Below are 17,133 nucleotides of genomic sequence, written 5' to 3'. Positions count from 1 at the left end.
GCACAAGCAGGGGTGGAGGGGCAGAGGGAGAGGGAGAAGCAGGCAGAAAGCCTGACACAGGGGCTCAATCCCAGGACCCTGGGGTCATGACCTGAGCTGAATGCAGACGCTTAACTAACTAAGCCACCCAAGGTCCCCAAGAAATAAAATATGAAGGAAAATGTAAACGTAGGACTATCATATTATCACGGATAATGAACTAAAAATACCAGTCTGTGACATCACTGGTTTCTGTAGTATTTAGATAAAGTTTAATTTCATCCATGTTTATTTTTATTTTTACCGATTTTTTACTATGTTCAGTTAGCCAGCATCATTAGTTTTTGATGTAGTGTTCAATGATTCATTAATTTCAGCCATTTTTAAAAGTTAAATAAAATCTTGTGACATGTGAATAATGGTAAAATAGTAAATTTTTCAGATAATTATTTCATGAAGAAATTGTTAAAATTGATGGTAATTTTGCCACATTTTTGCAACATATTTATTATCCTTTTATCACAACTGATTAGCACCAAAGGACTGACAGTGGCATACATATTGACCACAAGCGTCTGGAAATCCTGGATGAGTGGGCTGTGTGTCCACAGCAGAACTGTGGAGGAGGAGATGATCATGTCCACCCAGTACATGACCACAAAGAAACTCAGCTGCAGCAGGATGGTCTGGGTGGCCCTTCTCTCTGGGAAGACTCTTGAGGAGAGGCTGGAGCTGTGAAGGTGCTGACACTGCTTCCGATGCCTGGACAAGAGCATCACCATGTATGCACTTACGAACAGCATGACTCCTACAAGGAAGACATCCCTAGATATGGTCAGAGTGAAAAACAGATTCCTGATGAGGAAGTTCATGGGGGAAAGTGAGCAGTATTTACTGACATGCAGTAGATTAGTCTGAGTCACATTAGAAGAAGGCACAGTGTAGGAGATGAGGTTACTGCTGAGAGACACACTCAGAAGCCAGACGATGAGGTAGAAATGAAGGATGTACTTTGTGCATTTGTGTTTGAACTTGGCCAACCAGGAGGTGCTGGGACTGATGGTGATGGCCTGGAGCACGCTCAGGAGGCAGGTGGTGCAGATGGAGAGGCTTCTCATCACTCTGCCCACGTAGAATAAAGCCTTACATTTGAAATCGTTTCGAACATTTGGTGATTCATACAGGTCTGAAGACAACAAAAACAGGACAGTGAAGAGTTTCATGATGTGGACAAAGGCCAAGTGACAGATGGTCAGGTCGGTGGGCTTAGGTCTGTGATCCAGAAGGAGCATGAGGATGCGGATGAGAAGAAGGAAGGTGTTGGCTGAGACTCCAATGCCAACTTGTAAAAATTGGCATATTTTAAAAGTAATAGAAATGGAAAGTGTGATCATCATAGTGGCAAAGTAGAAACACATTGCGTGTATCTGAAAAAATAGACCTCACAGCATCAATGTTATTTATTCTGTAATCAAAATAAATACACCATCATTTTTACTTTACCCAATTATTCGTTAATTCTATGTTGTATAAAGTCTTATAAATACAATCTCACCATCATTTCTACTACAAATTCTGTAGATATAGTTATTTTGATATAGTTATATTGATAAGATAGATATGGATAGAGAGAGAGAGAGATCCAAGCAGTATTCCCACAGTCATGCCGGGATAGTGTGCCCAGTGTCCAACTCCTATAGGACATGCATTTCCTCCTTAGGAAGAATTGGTTTACTGTTCTGCATCACACTGTTTTTTAAATTTTTTTAATAATTTTTTTTAGTATGTTATGTTAGTCACCATACAGTACATCATTAGTTTTTGATGTAGTGTTCCATGACTCATTGTTTGAGTATAACACCCAGTGCTCCATGCAATACATGCTCTCCTTAATACCCACCACAGGGCTAGCCCATCCCCCACCCCCATCCCCTCTGAAGCCCTCAGTTTGTTTCCCACCATATGCAGCAACATGGATGGGACTGGAGGAGATTATGCTAAGTGCATCACACTGTTTAATATTCAGCACTGAGAATGGTGATGGCCATATAAAGACTCTTGAGCGTTTGTATGGTTGAACTAAATTAATTTTATGCTATTGGGAAAAATTGTCAAATAAACAATCGGGAGAAAATACTGTGCAGATGATCTTTTTATCACATATTGTGATACTTTCTGTTTTTTCTCTTTGCATCTGTAAGGACCCTTTTGAGTGCCCAGGGCACTCACTGACAACTCAACATAATCTCCCCATCTTAAAGTCATATCACTTTTTAAAACGATTTTATTAATTAATTTATTTATTTATTTATTTATTTATTTGTCAGAGAGAGAGAGAGAGCACGCACAAGCAGGGGGAATGGCAGGCGGAGGGAGAAGCAGGCTCCCCGCTGAGTAAGGAGCCCGATGTGGGACTCTATCCTAGGATCCAGGGATCATGAACTGAGCCGAAGGCAGATGCTGAACAGACTGAGCCACCCAGGCGTCCCCACTCATGATTATTAATATTCCTTCTACCTACAGCCTTAATTCCCACTGTTGCATTACCTAATGTAGATATTTGGGTGTGAACGTGCCCAGGGGGTGTAGGTAAAAATGATTGTTTTTGCCATAAATCCTATTAACAATGTTTATTCAACATGAACCTGGCTTACTCTCTTTTATATACCTTGGTAGAAATCTCTTCTATAACCTTAGGAGGGAGTTGCTAAGTAAGAGACAGCTCTCAATTTTCAAGAGGAAAAACATACATTTCTCAACTTTATGACATATGTGAATTTGCATCAAAATATTCATGTGGAAATATTTTTCATGAGAATTCATTTAATACAAACACATCTTCCCATACCTTTAAAAATACTTAGGTCTTCTGCTGATATCTAGAGTGGGTCCAAGGCCCCCTGTTGGGCACTATTGTGGAAGCTTGTCTTCCTTCTTTATGTGCTCTTCTTTCTTCCTCAGTGGAGTTACAGCTCTTGCTTCAGAATCGCACATCCTAGTGGATCATAAGTTCAGATACGAACAACTTACCAAAGAGCTAAATTTCTTGAATCTGCCAGAGATGTGTCCCTTAATGAGAAACAAAAATCTTAAATCAAAACAGAGCTTTTCAAGCATAGTAAACTCCCAGAAACATCTAGAATCCTTGTGAAAAATACACATTTCTAAACCGCTCTCCTCAAGATTCTGATTCAGCAGAACTCAGGTGGTGTTGAGGAACTCAGGAGTCTCTGAAAATTACCCAAACTCTGAAAACACTGACCTAAAGCATGACTCTGTAATTGTAGATTTCAGACATCACTAAGTCAAAGTTTTTTTCTGACAAGGCTGTCATCAGTCTGGGGAGATGGTTTAAAATTGTTTTCTCCAGGGAATCAGGGAGCTAGACTAACACGTTTTGTAGTTTCAATACAAAACAATTACAGCTGATCATTTGGCTTTCAAAAGGTCTGGCTTTCAATTTCCTATTTTATCCAGCTTTATAATTAGCAGATAATAAATGGTGGACCTCTCGCAGAAAGCTAGTCATTCCTGCCCTAAAAAATTGAATGTAGCTAGGAGACTTAAAACAACTTCTATTTAAGACCACTTTCCATATCAGTTAGAAGCTAGCCCCAGGTGTTTAATAAAACATTTAAAAAGGAACCTGTACTTGGGGAGCTCAGTCCCTTAAGTGTCCGGCTCTTGGTTTCAGCTCAGGTCATGTTCTCAGGGTTGTGTGATTGAACTCCACGTGGAGCCCAGTGTGGAGCCCCACATGGAGCCTTACCCCCAGATCCTTGCTCAGCAGGGAGTCTGCTCGAGTTTCTCCCCTCACTCACACACTCTTTCTTTCTAAAATAAGTAATCTTTTTTTTTAAAGATTTTATTTATTTATTTGACAGAGAGAGACAGCCAGCGAGAGAGGGAACACAAGCAGGGGGCGTGGGAGAGGAAGAAGCAGACTCCTAGAGGAGAAGCCTGATGTGGGGCTCGATCCCAGAATGCTGGGATCATGCCCTGAGCCAAAGGCAGACACTTAATGACTGAGCCACCCAGGCGCCCCTAAAATAAGTAATCTTTTTTAAAAAGAAGACTGTGCTGGAATTTAGCATCTTAATTTTCAAAATGGAGAATAAGGATAGAAATAAAAATGACTATAGAAGCAAAGTGAGTGTAACAGGTGAACAATATAGAGTCTTGAGAAACCATGATTGGGAAGGATTATTACTAGAGAAATTTGGCTTATTTTCCTGTTCTGAAATTTGGCACACTGGATTTAACCTTTATGTCATGAGCTGTAGGTGACAGAGTTACTTTCCCTTCAACATTCATCAAATATTAAATGAATTTGACCCTGTGCGACACTCAGGGAGATGTGTGTAAGAAGACTATTTTATTTTGCATTCATAGTTTCAACAACTTTGAAGAAATAAGTGGTAGAGAAAATCCAAAAGTGGCATGTCATTATTTCTTTTACTTACGTATCCTAAGAAATTTAAAATTAGAAAATATGTCCCATTCAATTCTCCCACAAGAGAAATAGCTTAATAGGATTGCGTAGTTTTATTAGTCATTATTATTCTTGTTTAATGAACATAAGCTTCACTGTGGGAATAAAGTAACATTCAGATTGTCTGTTCCTTATATAACCAAAGATGAGTTAGCTCTGAACGGGTTGCCAATTAACTTTGTGAGCTCGGGCAAGCAGCTTCACCTCTCTAGATTATGCTTCCTTGTTTGTGAAATGAGACAGTTGGATTATGCCATGTTTAATGTCCCTCGTGGCCAGATTATGGTGTAAAGGAGAGCCTTAACCTGACTCCTGGTACAGTCAGGATGGTCAGCAGTGAGCCATGTTTACAGTAGTTGTGTGAGGAAGTGTTTATGCATCATGCACAAAGGCACCACATTACCCAGCTGGGTCATGGTTTACAACAACTTTGGTAGGAAAGGCAAACACTTCATAGCACTTCACTTTGTTAGCTCCTTTAAACTTCACAGCAAAACTATAAAATAGATTCTATTAACATTAGTATTTCCGTTTTATAGACGACGACTTTGAAGCACAGACAGGTTAAGTAGCAAGCCCTGAGTCACCCAGCTAGCAAATGCCAGAGCCGAGATTTGGGTCCAGACTGCTGGTTTCCAGAGAACTTGTATGTGTAGCCACTGTTCTGTATCACTTCTCTGCTAGAATGTATGAAGAGCATCTTTACATCTCCCTGCTAAAGCTGTGCTGAAGGTGCTGCAGTTGTGATTGGCTGAGTGGTGATGTGGGATCAATACCTTTACTGAGAAAGTGAACCAAGGTTTGTAATTTGATCTGAAGAAGCAGAAGTGCAGGGTCTGTTAACAGTAAACCAAAATGACAGTTGCACCAGGCACAGCCACATCGCTGCCAGTCTGCTGCCCAGGTCCCTGTCAAGTCTGTGAACAGTGAAGTGTTGGTCCTGCAACCAATTCTGATGATGCCTCCAATTTCATAACCCTCCACAGGTACTTGGTAAACTGCTGCATTTGTAAAATATACCAAAACCATGAAAAATGCTGTCACTCTAACTTATAAACCAAACACAGCATGTCTATAAAACAACAATAAAAATTTACTTAGGTCTTTGATTTAAAAAAATATTCTTCTCCTCAAGTCCAAGCAGGGTATTTCTAACATCAGAACACCTTGCAAACGATCACTGAATAATTTTGCAATTAATTTATCATGCTATTTACCCTCTACACAGGCGTAATTATCTTATTCAATTGATCTAACCTATGACTTCAAAAATTTACCTTTATAACAATAGGAAAACTAGAGAAATATCACTTTTATTCAGATTCTTCCCCAGAAATGGGAGAGTGTTCACATATGTTTTTAGTATAGAAATATAGACAGAGTATTCCTGGCTCAAACTCAGAATCTCATTGCAGAGGAAAAATACTGTTCTCCAATCACCTGATATATATAATTTTTGAAGGTATATTTGATTAAATATTTTTAAATATTCATCCTGAAGTTTAGTCTATTATGTGACAACTTCATCTTTAATGTCAGTACCAAAGAACTAGTATTTTACACCAACATATATCTGTACACTCAGCGGCACTGGATTCTGTCATGTTGGACCCCAGAGAGGCACAAAGACAATATTAGCTTAAACGCACAATGGTATCCAGAATTTAAGGATCACAGTCCAGTACCAATAAAACGACATTTGGGTATTGGCCACTAATGATGTGTAATTACTTAATAACTATGTCAGAATCATTTTTAAAAGAAAAGGCTTATATCACCATTCATTTTAAAAAGATAATGAAATATATTCAATAAAACATAGTTAAGAGCTTTAATATTTTCTTCTACCACCCCATGGACTATGTGGCTGGACAGACAATTCTAATTCATGTTCAGACTCTAAATGAATTCACATACTGAGAAAAAGTATCTTCTGATTCAACAAATAATGTCTTTCTCAAATGAAATCCTTGAGGCCACTGGTTCTGAACCTGGACAGAAGAGCACCATGCACCTCGTAGATCAGAATTGAGAGATAAAGTGTGAGACTCTCAGGTAAAATTTAATTTCAGGTAAATAATGAATAATTATTCCACTACATATATATCCCGACAGTTATATATATGTTACATGCAAGCATGCAAATGTTGCAGTTATACAAAAAAGTTGTTGTTGTCTTTCTGAATTTTAAATGTCTTTGATTCCTGTGTTTATATCAGGTGACTCGCAACACTGCTGTGGGAGGGTCATGGGGTATAGAAAACGTGGTGTATACCTGGAAAAATGAAATATGTATTTAAAAATCTGTAGGAGTTGGGGCGCCTGGGTGGCACAGCGGTTAAGCATCTGCCTTCGGCTCAGGGCGTGATCCTGGCGTTATGGGATCGAGCCCCACATCAGGCTCCTCCGCTATGAGCCTGCTTCTTCCTCTCCCACTCCCCCTGCTTGTGTTCCCTCTCTCGCTGGCTGTCTCTATCTCTGTCGGATAAATAAATAAAATCTTTAAAAATAAAAAATAAAAAAATAAAAATCTGTAGCAGTCATATAGGTTGGTCAGAGTTTAAAGGGTAGTTTGTCGTAATTGAGACCTTGAAAATCTACAGATTGGAATGCACATCTGAGCACTGTGAGAAGGGACGAGGTTGTCGTGGGGCTGAGAGTGAAGCCTCTGAGCCCTCTCAGAAGACAGACAATGAAGATCAATTTGACTCTCATTATTATGCCCTTACTTTAGGCCAGTCTCAAATTTTAAGCCACAAAGTATATGCATAATCATGGATGACGGTGTGGGGAAAATAACACCATTAAATAAATTAGGGACAAAAGGCTGATCATTCAGTCTCTGGACTTAAATCAGACATCTGAAGTAAAGAGAACGTATAATGAAATGAAATTATTTCAACGAACTCAAGTGGTATTTTTCATTTGATAATATGTTAATTTGGATTAAATAAAGATTAATAAAATCTACTTTCTCATTTTATAATGCCTTATTTTTAGAGCAGTATTATTAAATCAATTATATAAATTTAATACAACTTTTTGCACACTGCCTGACATATATTGATGGTATAATATATATGACAAAATCACATCCTATCTTTTGCTTTATTATTATACTATTCAATAACGTACTGTTTAAAAAGATTTTTATTTTTTGAAGTAATCTCTACACACAACGTGGGACTCAGATTTACAACCCTGAGATCAACAGTCTGCATGCTCTCCTGACTGAGCCAGCCAGGCACCCCAATAATGTACTTTTCCTCATGAATTTTATCATATTCCATGAAAAGCAGTATAAAATCCATGACTCATACAATGGCAGCCTAATATCATTATGGAAATTGCAAGTGACAAAGTGTGGGCAAGTGTCTTGGTTCAGGGGCAATAGTTGCTCCATGAAACCACAATTTCAGAAAAGAAAATACCTTTCTATCTAGATCGGTTCAATGGAAATACCTCTGTAAAGGGTGCAAATGCCAGAAAAATCGGCGTGCAAAGCATTAGATATCATTGAATAACTGAAAAGCTTCTACAGTTTTTTGGCAGTTCAACTCATGTAGAGCACTACTAGAAAGACAATGCTTGCTGACAAGGATATTATGTTTTCGAGACGCTTAATTTTCAGCAGTCCTGGGGAAATGCGTAGGCAGGGAAGGTGTCACTGCAGAATAGGAGACAGAAAAACACTGGAGGTGCTTGAACACAAACCATGAGTTATGAACTTTGAGTAACCCTAAGAAACCTGTCTAGCTGTATGTTTTCCTGAGGAACACAACCAAAAAGGTACCAGCAAAGTGTGACTTTTTTCCGAAGACTTTGTAAGATGTCCTGACATTACACACCTGTGCCTCACACTAACAAGCAGAGACTCATACCAGCTGTGTTAATTATGAATTTGAAGGCAATAAAGAGCACGTCTTCTGCTTCAGGGCCTATGTTCATGGTCAGTTGATGTAAATGCACAAAAGGCAGGGGATTAACATGAATTACTTTAAGACAAACTTAAAATTCTCAAATACATGGCAAGCATCTACAGATTCAGATTCTTGAGGTTGGATGCCCTTATATGACAGAAATACAAAATCCCTGTCATCATCATTTTCTCTCTATTTTTCTGTCTCTTCTGAGTCCATGCTATCATTCCTACAGAATTCAGAAAATGCTAACTTCTGAATTTTAGTAACAAAATTGAAATCATTGAAATTCTCTTGTCACTTCTTGAGAATACACGTTACTGCACAAATTGCACCTTGCAACCTCAGAGGAAAAATCAGTGATACTAAATTTAGAAGATTTGATCTATAATAAGAAAATACTTTACCTTCAAACTTTGCAAATTATTCTATTAACACAAAATAGCCTCACCCAAACTAAAATACACATTTTACAGTTTTAGTTTACTTAGAGAATAAAATATACTAAAACTGATTTTAATTTAAGGAGATATTTCAAATCATATTAAATATTACCTGGCCCTATTCATTAAGCGGGTAATTATCTTTACAGAGATTCAATAAAAAGTAGATTTTATTGCCAGACAGTTTTGTGGTAACACAAAAATAACAATTTAATGGAATAAAAATGTTATTTCTTTCATCTACTAAAATCTCATTATTACGAACTGCTAAGCACATTTAATATTATCTGGCATCTTAATCTTAAATAAGATTTCAACACCTTAAATACCTGAAATAAACAAAAATATTTCCAAAAAAGGTTATACTAATAACCATAAACCATTCTGAATTATTTCAGATCCATTCTGCTTTTAAAAAAATGAATTTACAGAAATGCATAAAGTAACTTGAAATTCAACTGATTTATTAAAGTTAATAAAGTCAAATATATCCAAATTCAAATATAATATCACAAAACAGAAATGTTTTTCTACAAACCTATAAGTTTATATATTCATAAGATAAATTAAATTAATCTTTAATCAAGAAATACCAATGGGTAGTAGTTATCATTCAATGAGCTAGAATATTGAAATTGTGAGGAGAGAATTCTAACACTACCTTAAGGAAAACCTGACATAACTCACCTCCTATCTGAGTCTTGAACACATGAACTGGAGTAAAAAACACCTGACTGAGACTTCAGAATGGATCTGTTTGTGTGAGATGAGGCTACAAGAAGTGGTTATAGAAAAGAGGTGTCCTCAGCTTCTCACTCAGGAAGCTCATAATTGTTATGTGACCTTAGAAGCAGGGCAGCTGTAGCTTTGAGACTGGGAGGAAAGAGAGACTCCACAGGGAAAATTAAAATTACCTAATTCCTGGATAATAGCAGTTGAGGAACACCTGGGTTCTAAACTTTTCTATCTGTAAGGTAATTTTCTTAGGTAACCCTTGACTGGTGGGTTGTATTGTTTCTGTACCTGTCAACCAAACAGAAATCTCTCAATAACCTTACTGTCAAATGAGTAGAACCCCATGTTAGATTGCTCTATGTATCTCTGATGGATTAAGACCTTCTTGGAAACCTTATGTGTTCTACATATGTGTTCTATGTTCAACTCAAGGTGATAGCTAGGTTGCAGAGCACCTGTGTGGAAATGAGGAATTATCCCCTCATTTGGGGTAGGAATCTTTCTTATAAGGGACTCATCCATGAGCCAGGGCACCTAAGCGGTGAGAATAATGGTGTCTGAATTCCAACTCTTCCTCCTCCATCGGTTTGGCCAGGAACACTAGGGAGGGCAGAGGACATTTCCATTCAACTAGCACTATGGGTTGACATACACACTGTCCTTCCTGAGGTAGCTTATTTGATACGGGCTTGTAGGATCCTGTGGCACCGTGTTCTGTCACCCTAACCTGAGTGTCCTCTGTTGTTTCTTATTTTTATTTATTTATTTATTTATTTTTAAATATTTTATTTTTATTTATTTATTTTTTTATTTAAAGTTCGATAATTCATTAGTTGCGTATAACACCCAGTGCACCATACAATACGTGCCCTCCTTACTAAAATCACCAGCCTATCATATTCCCCCACTCCCCTCCCCTCTGAAGCCCTCAGTTTGTTTCTCAGAGTCCATAGTCTCTCATGCTTCATTCCCCCTTCTGATTACCCCCCCTTTCTTTATCCCTTTCTTCTCCTACTGATCTTCCTAGTTCTTATGTTCCATAGATGAGGGAAACCATATGATGATTGTCATTCTCTGCTTGACTTATTTCAGTTAGCATTATCTCCTCCAGTGCCGTCCATGTTGCAGCAAATGTTGAGAAATCGTTCTTTTTGATAGCTGAGTAATATTATATTGTATATATGGACCACAGCTTCTTAATCCAGTCATCTGTGGAAGGGCATCTTGGTTCCTTCCACGATTTAGCTATTGTGGACAATGCTGTTATGAACATTGAGGTGCATATGGCCCTTCTCTTCACTACGTCTGTATCTTTGGGGTAAATACCCAGTAGTGCAATGGCTGGATCATAGGGTAGCTCAATTTTTAACTTTTTAAGGGACCTCCACACTGTTTTCCAGAGGGGCTGTACCAACTTGCATTCCCACCAACAATGTAGGAGGGATCCCCTTTCGCCACATCCTCTCCAACAATTGTTGTTTCTTGCCTTGTCTATTTTTGCCATTCTAACTGGCATAAGGTGGTATCTCAGTGTGGTTTTGATTTGAATTTCCTTGATGGCTAATGATTTTGAACATTTTTTCATGTGTCTTTTAGCCATTTGTATGTCTTCATTGGAAAAGTGTCTGTTCATATCTTCTGCCCATTTTATGATTTGTTTATTTGTTTCTCATGTATTGAGTTTGAGAAGTTCTTTGTAGATCTTGGATCCAGTCTTTTATCTGTAGTATCATTTGCAAATATATTCTCCCATCCCGTGGGCTGCCTCTTAGTTTTTTTGACTGTTTCCTTGGCTGTGCAGAAGCTTTTTATCTTGATGAAGTCCCACAAGTTCATTTTATCTTTTGTTTCTCTTGCCTTCGGAGATGTGACATGAAAATGTTGCTTTGGCCGATGTCGTAGAGGTTACTGCTTATGCTCTCCTCTAGGATTTTGATGGATTCCTGTCTCACATAGAGGTCTTTCATCCATTCGGAGTTTATCTTTGTGTATGGTGTGAGAGAGTGGTCAAGTTTCATTCTTTTGTATGTAGCTGTCCAATTTTCCCAGCACCATTTATTGAAGAGACTGTCTTTTTTCCACTGGATGTTTTTTCCTGCTTTGCCAAAGATTAGTTGCCCAAAGAGCCGAGGGTCCATTTCTGGGCTCTCTATTCTGTTCCATTGGTCTATGTGTCTGTTTTTGTGCCAGTACCATGCTGTCTTTGTGATCACAGCTTTGTAGTACAGCTTGAAATCCGGCATTGTGATGCCCCCAGCTTTGTTTTTCCTTTTTAACAGTTCCTTGGTGATTCAGGGCCTTTTCTGGTTCCACACAAATTTAAGGGCAGTTTGTTCCAGTTATTTGAAAAATGTCATTGGTATTTTGATCGGGATAGCAATGAAAGTGTAAATTGCTCTGGGTAGCATGGACATTTTAACTATGTTAATTCTTCCGATCCATGAGCATGGAATATTTTTCCATCTTTTTGTGTCTTCCTCAATTCTACCAAACATTCAAAGAAGAAATAATATCTATTCTCCTAAAGCTATTTCAAAAAATAGAATCATAAGGAAAGCTACCAAACTCGTTCCATGAGGCCAATATTACCTTGATCCCCAAACCAGGCAAAGACCCCATCAAAAAAGAGAATTAGAGACCGATTTCCCTAATGAATATGGACGCCAAAATCCTCAACAAGATCCTTGCTATTCGGATCCAACAGTACATTAAAAGGATTATCCATCACGATCAAGTGGGATTCATCCCTGGGATGCAAGGGTGGTTCAGCATTCACAAATCTATCAGTGTCATAGATTTTATCCAGAAGGAAAAAGCCAAAAATCATATGATCCTCTCAATAGATGCAGAAAAAGCATTTGACAAAATACAGCATCATTCCTGATTAAAACCCTTCAGAGTGTAGGGATAGAGGGTACATTCCTCAATTTCATAAAACTTATCTATGAAAAGCCTACAGCAAATATCATTCTCAATGGGGAAATGCTGGAAGCCTTTCCCTTAAGATCAGGAGCACGACAAGGATGCCCACTCTCGCCACTATTATTCAACATAGTACTAGAAGTCCTTGCAACAACAATCAGACAACAAAAAGGGATAAAAGGTATCCAAATCGGCAAAGAAGAAGTCAAACTGTCTCTCTTCACAGATGACATGATACTCTATATGGAAAACCCAAAAGAATCCACTCCCAAACTACTAGAAGTTATAGAGCAATTCAGTAATGTGGTGGGATACAAAATCAATGCTCAGAAATCAGTTGCATTTCTATACATGAACAATGAGACTGAAGAAAAAGAAATTAGGGAATCCATCCCATTTATAATAACACCAAAAATCATACGTTACCTTGGAATTATTTATTATTTTTTTAATAATAATATTTTTTATTATATTATGTTAGTCACCATGCAGTACATCCCTAGTTTTTGATGTAAAGTTCCATGATTCATTACTTGCATATAACACCCAGTGCACCATGCAATACATGCCCTCCCCAATACCCATCACCAGCCCATCCCATCCCCCCGCTCTGAAGCCCTCAGTCTGTTTCCCAGAGTCCATAGTCTCTCATGGTTCATTCCCCCTTCTGTTTACCCCCCCTTTCTTTATCTCTTTCTTCTCCTACCGATCTTTCTACTTCTTATGTTCCATAAATGAGTGAAACCATATGATAATTGTCTTTCTCTGCTTGACTTATTTCACTTAGCATTATCTTCTCCAGTCCTGTCCATGTTGCAGCAAATGTTGAGAAATCGTTCTTTCTGATAGCTGAGTAATATTCCATTGTATATATGGACCACATCTTCTTAATCCAGTCATCTGTTGAAGGGCATCTCGGTTACTTCCACGATTTAGCTATTGTGGACAATGCTGCTATGAACATTGGGGTGCATATGGCCCTTCTCTTCACTACGTCTGTATCTTTGGGGTAAATACCCAGTAGTGCAATGGCTGGATCATAGAGTAGCTCAATTTTTAACTTTTTAAGGGACCTCCACACTGTTTTCCAGAGTGGCTGTACCAACTTGCATTCCCACCAACAGTGTAAGAGGGATCCCCTTTCTCCCTTTTACACCTCTTGTTGGAATGCAAACTCTTACAGGCACTCTGGGAAACAGTATGGAGTTTCCTTAAGAAGTTAAATATAAAGTTACCCTACAACCCAGCAATTGCACCACTGGGTATTTACTACAAAGATACAAATGTAGTGAAAAGAAGTGGCACCTGCACCCCAGTGTTCATAGCAGCAATGTCCACAATAGCCAAACTGTGGAAGAACCCAGATATCTATGGACCAATGAATGGATAAAGATGTGGTTCATATATTCAATGGAATATTACTCAGCCAACAGAGAGGATGAATACTTACCAACATGTCAACCTGGATGGAGCTGGAGGGTATTATGCTGAACGAAATATGTCAGTCAGAGAAAGACACTCTCCTATGGTTTCTGTCATACGTACAATATCAGAAAGAGTGCAGTGGACTGTAGACAAAGGGAGGGAAAACCGAATGGGAAGTCATCAGAGAGGGAGAAAAGCCATGATAGACTCTTCACTATGGCAACAAACTGAGGGTTGCTGGAGCGGAGTTGTGTGTGTGGGGATGGGGTAACTGGGTGATGGGCATTAAGAAGGGCAAGTGATGCAATGAACCCTGGGTGTTATGCACAACTTATAAATTATTGAACACTGCATGTGAAACTAATGATGTACTACAAGTTGGCTAATTGAATTTGAATTTAAAAAATAAAAGAAATCACACAATCCTAAAATTTTGTATGGAACCACAAAAGATAGTGAATAGCCAACACAGTATTGAGAAGAAAAACAAAGCTGGGGGCGCCTGGGTAGTTCAGTCGTTAAGCGTCTGCCTTCAGCTCAGGGTGTGATCCCAGAGCCCTGGCATTGAGCCCCACATCAGGCTCCTCTGCTGGAAGCCTGCTTCTTCCTCTCCCACTCCCCTGCTTCTGTTCCCGTTCTTGCTGACTGTCTATCTCTCTCTCTCAGATAAATAAATAAATAAAATATTTAAAGAAGGAGCCCACATCCCTAAGATCCCTATAAAACAAGGGGCACGGCCTGGGACCCAGTCAATAATTTGGGCTCTGGACAACCCCGCAACCTCTCCTCATCAGAATGACAAGAAGGAGAAGCCCTCCCCCCCAGCAAAGAAAAGACAGTGAGTCTGTGGCCTCTGCCACAGAAATAATGGATATGGATGTAACCAAATTATCAGAAATGGAATTCAGAGTAACGATGGTCAAAATGATGAGTAGAAATGAAAAAAGTATTAATGAAAGGGTTACTGAGAATATAGAATCCCTAAGGACAGAAATGAGAGTGAATCTGACAGAAATTAAAAATTCTATGAGCCAAATGCAGGCAAAACTAGAGGCTCTGATGGCCAGAGTCGCAGAAGCAGAGGAACGGGTTAGTGAATTGGAGGATGGGTTAATAGAGGAAAAAACCAAAATAGAAGCTGCTCTTAAAAAAATCCAAGCCCACGAAAGTAGGTTACGGGAGGTTACTGACTCAATGAAACGATCCAATGTTAGAATCATCGGCATCCCCGAGGGGGTGGAGAAAAACAGAGGTCTAGAAGAGATATTTGAACAAATTGTAGCTGAAAACTTCCCTAATCTAGCGAGGGAAACAAACATTTGTGTCCAAGAGGCAGAGACCCCTCCCAAGCTCAACCACGACAAACCTACGCCACATCACGTCATAGTGCATTTTGCAAATATTAGATCCAAGGATACAGTATTGAAAGCGGCCAGGGCAAAGAAATTTCTCACGTACCAAGGCAAAGGCTTCAGAATTATGTCAGACCTGTCTACACAGACCTGGAATGAGAGAAAGGGTTGGGGGAGCATATTTAAAGCTCTTTCAGAGAAAAACATGCAGCCAAGGATCCTTTATCCAGCAAGGCTGTCATTCAGAATTGATGGAGAAATAAAGACATTTCAGAATCGCCAGTCATTAACCAATTTCGTAACCACGAAACCAGCCATACAGGAGATATTACGGGGGGTTCTATAAAAGTAAAAAGGCCCCAAGAGTGATACAGAACAGAAAGTCACAGCCAATACAAACAAAGACTTTACTGGCAGCATGGCATCATTAAAAGCATATCTCTCAGTACTCAGTCTTAATGTGAATGGTTTGAACCATCCCATAAAACGCCACAGGATTGCAGATTGGATAAAAAGAAATGACCCATCCATTTGCTGTCTACAAGAGACTCATTTTGAACCCAAAGATGCATTCAGACTGAGAGTAAGGTGATGGAGTACCATATTTCACGCAAATGGACCTCAAAAGAAAGCTGGGGTAGCACTTTTCATATCAGATAAATTGGATTTTAAAATACAGACTATAGTTAGAGATGCAGAAGGCACTATATTATTCTTAAAGGAAGTATTCAACAAGTGGATATGACAATTATAAATATATATGCCCCCAACAGGGGAGCAGCAAGATACACAAGCCAACTCTTAACCAGAATAAAGAGACATATAAATAAAAATACATTAATAGTAGGGGACCTCAACACTCCACTATCAGAAATAGACAGAACACCCAGGCAAAAACTAAGCAAAGAATCAAAGGCTTTGAATGCCATACTTGACGAGTTGGACCTCATAGATATATATAGAACACTACACCCCAGAACCAAAGAATACTCATTCTATTCTAATGCCCATGGAACATTCTCAAGAATAGACCATGTTCTGGGACACAAAACAGGTCTCGACTGATAGCAAAAGACTGAAATTATTCCCTGCATATTCTCAGACCACAACGCTCTGAAATTGGAACTCAACCACAAGGAAAAATTTGGAAGAAACTCAAACACTTGGAGACTAAGAACCATCCTGCTCAGGAATGACTCGATAAACCAGGAAATCAAAAATCAAATTAAACAATTTATGGAGACCAATGAGAATGAAAATACAACAGTGCAAAACCTATGGGATACTGCAAAGGCGGTCCTAAGGGGGAAATACATAGCCATCCAAGCCTCACTCAAAAGAATAGAAAAATCTAAAATGCAGTTTTTACATTCTCACCTAAAGAATCTGGAACAGCAACAGAGGGACAGGCCTAACCCACGCATGAAGAAGCAGCTGACCAAAATTAAAGCTGAAATCAATCAATCAGAAACCAGAAATACAGTAGAGCAGATCAACAGGACTAGAAGCTGGTTCTTTGAGAGAATCAATAAAATTGAAAGACCACTGGCAACACTTATCCAAAAGAAAAGAGAAAGGACCCAGATTATTAAAATTATGAATGAAAAAGGAGAGGTCACGATGAAAACCATTGAAATTGGAAGGATTATTAGAAATTTTTATCAACAGCTATATGCCAATAAACTAAGCAATCTGGAAGAGGCGGAATACTTCCTGGAAACCTATAAACTACCAAGATTGAAACCGGAAGAAATTGATTCCTTGGACAGGCCAATTAATTATGAAGAAATTGAGTCAGTGATAAACAACCTTCCAAATAACAAAACTCCAGGTCTGGACGGTTTTCCTGGGGAATTCTACCAAAC

At 38.7% G+C, this 17,133-nt stretch overlaps 1 protein-coding gene across 1 annotated transcript; it reads right to left on the bottom strand.

The window, feature by feature from the left end:
• Positions 1-425: 425 nt before the first annotated feature.
• Positions 426-1,397, bottom strand: LOC123796524 (putative vomeronasal receptor-like protein 4). Its single transcript, XM_045804032.2, has one exon. The coding sequence runs from the start codon at positions 1,395-1,397 to the stop codon at positions 426-428; it is 972 nt and encodes a 323-aa protein (XP_045659988.1).
• Between the last annotated feature and the right edge of the window lie 15,736 nt (positions 1,398-17,133).

Source organism: Ursus americanus, chromosome 5, assembly GCF_024610735.1.
Source record: "Ursus americanus isolate L20-20 chromosome 5, mUrsAme1.1.p, whole genome shotgun sequence".
Classification (NCBI taxonomy): Eukaryota; Metazoa; Chordata; class Mammalia; order Carnivora; family Ursidae; genus Ursus; species Ursus americanus.
This window is presented reverse-complemented; position numbering and strand designations above follow the sequence as displayed.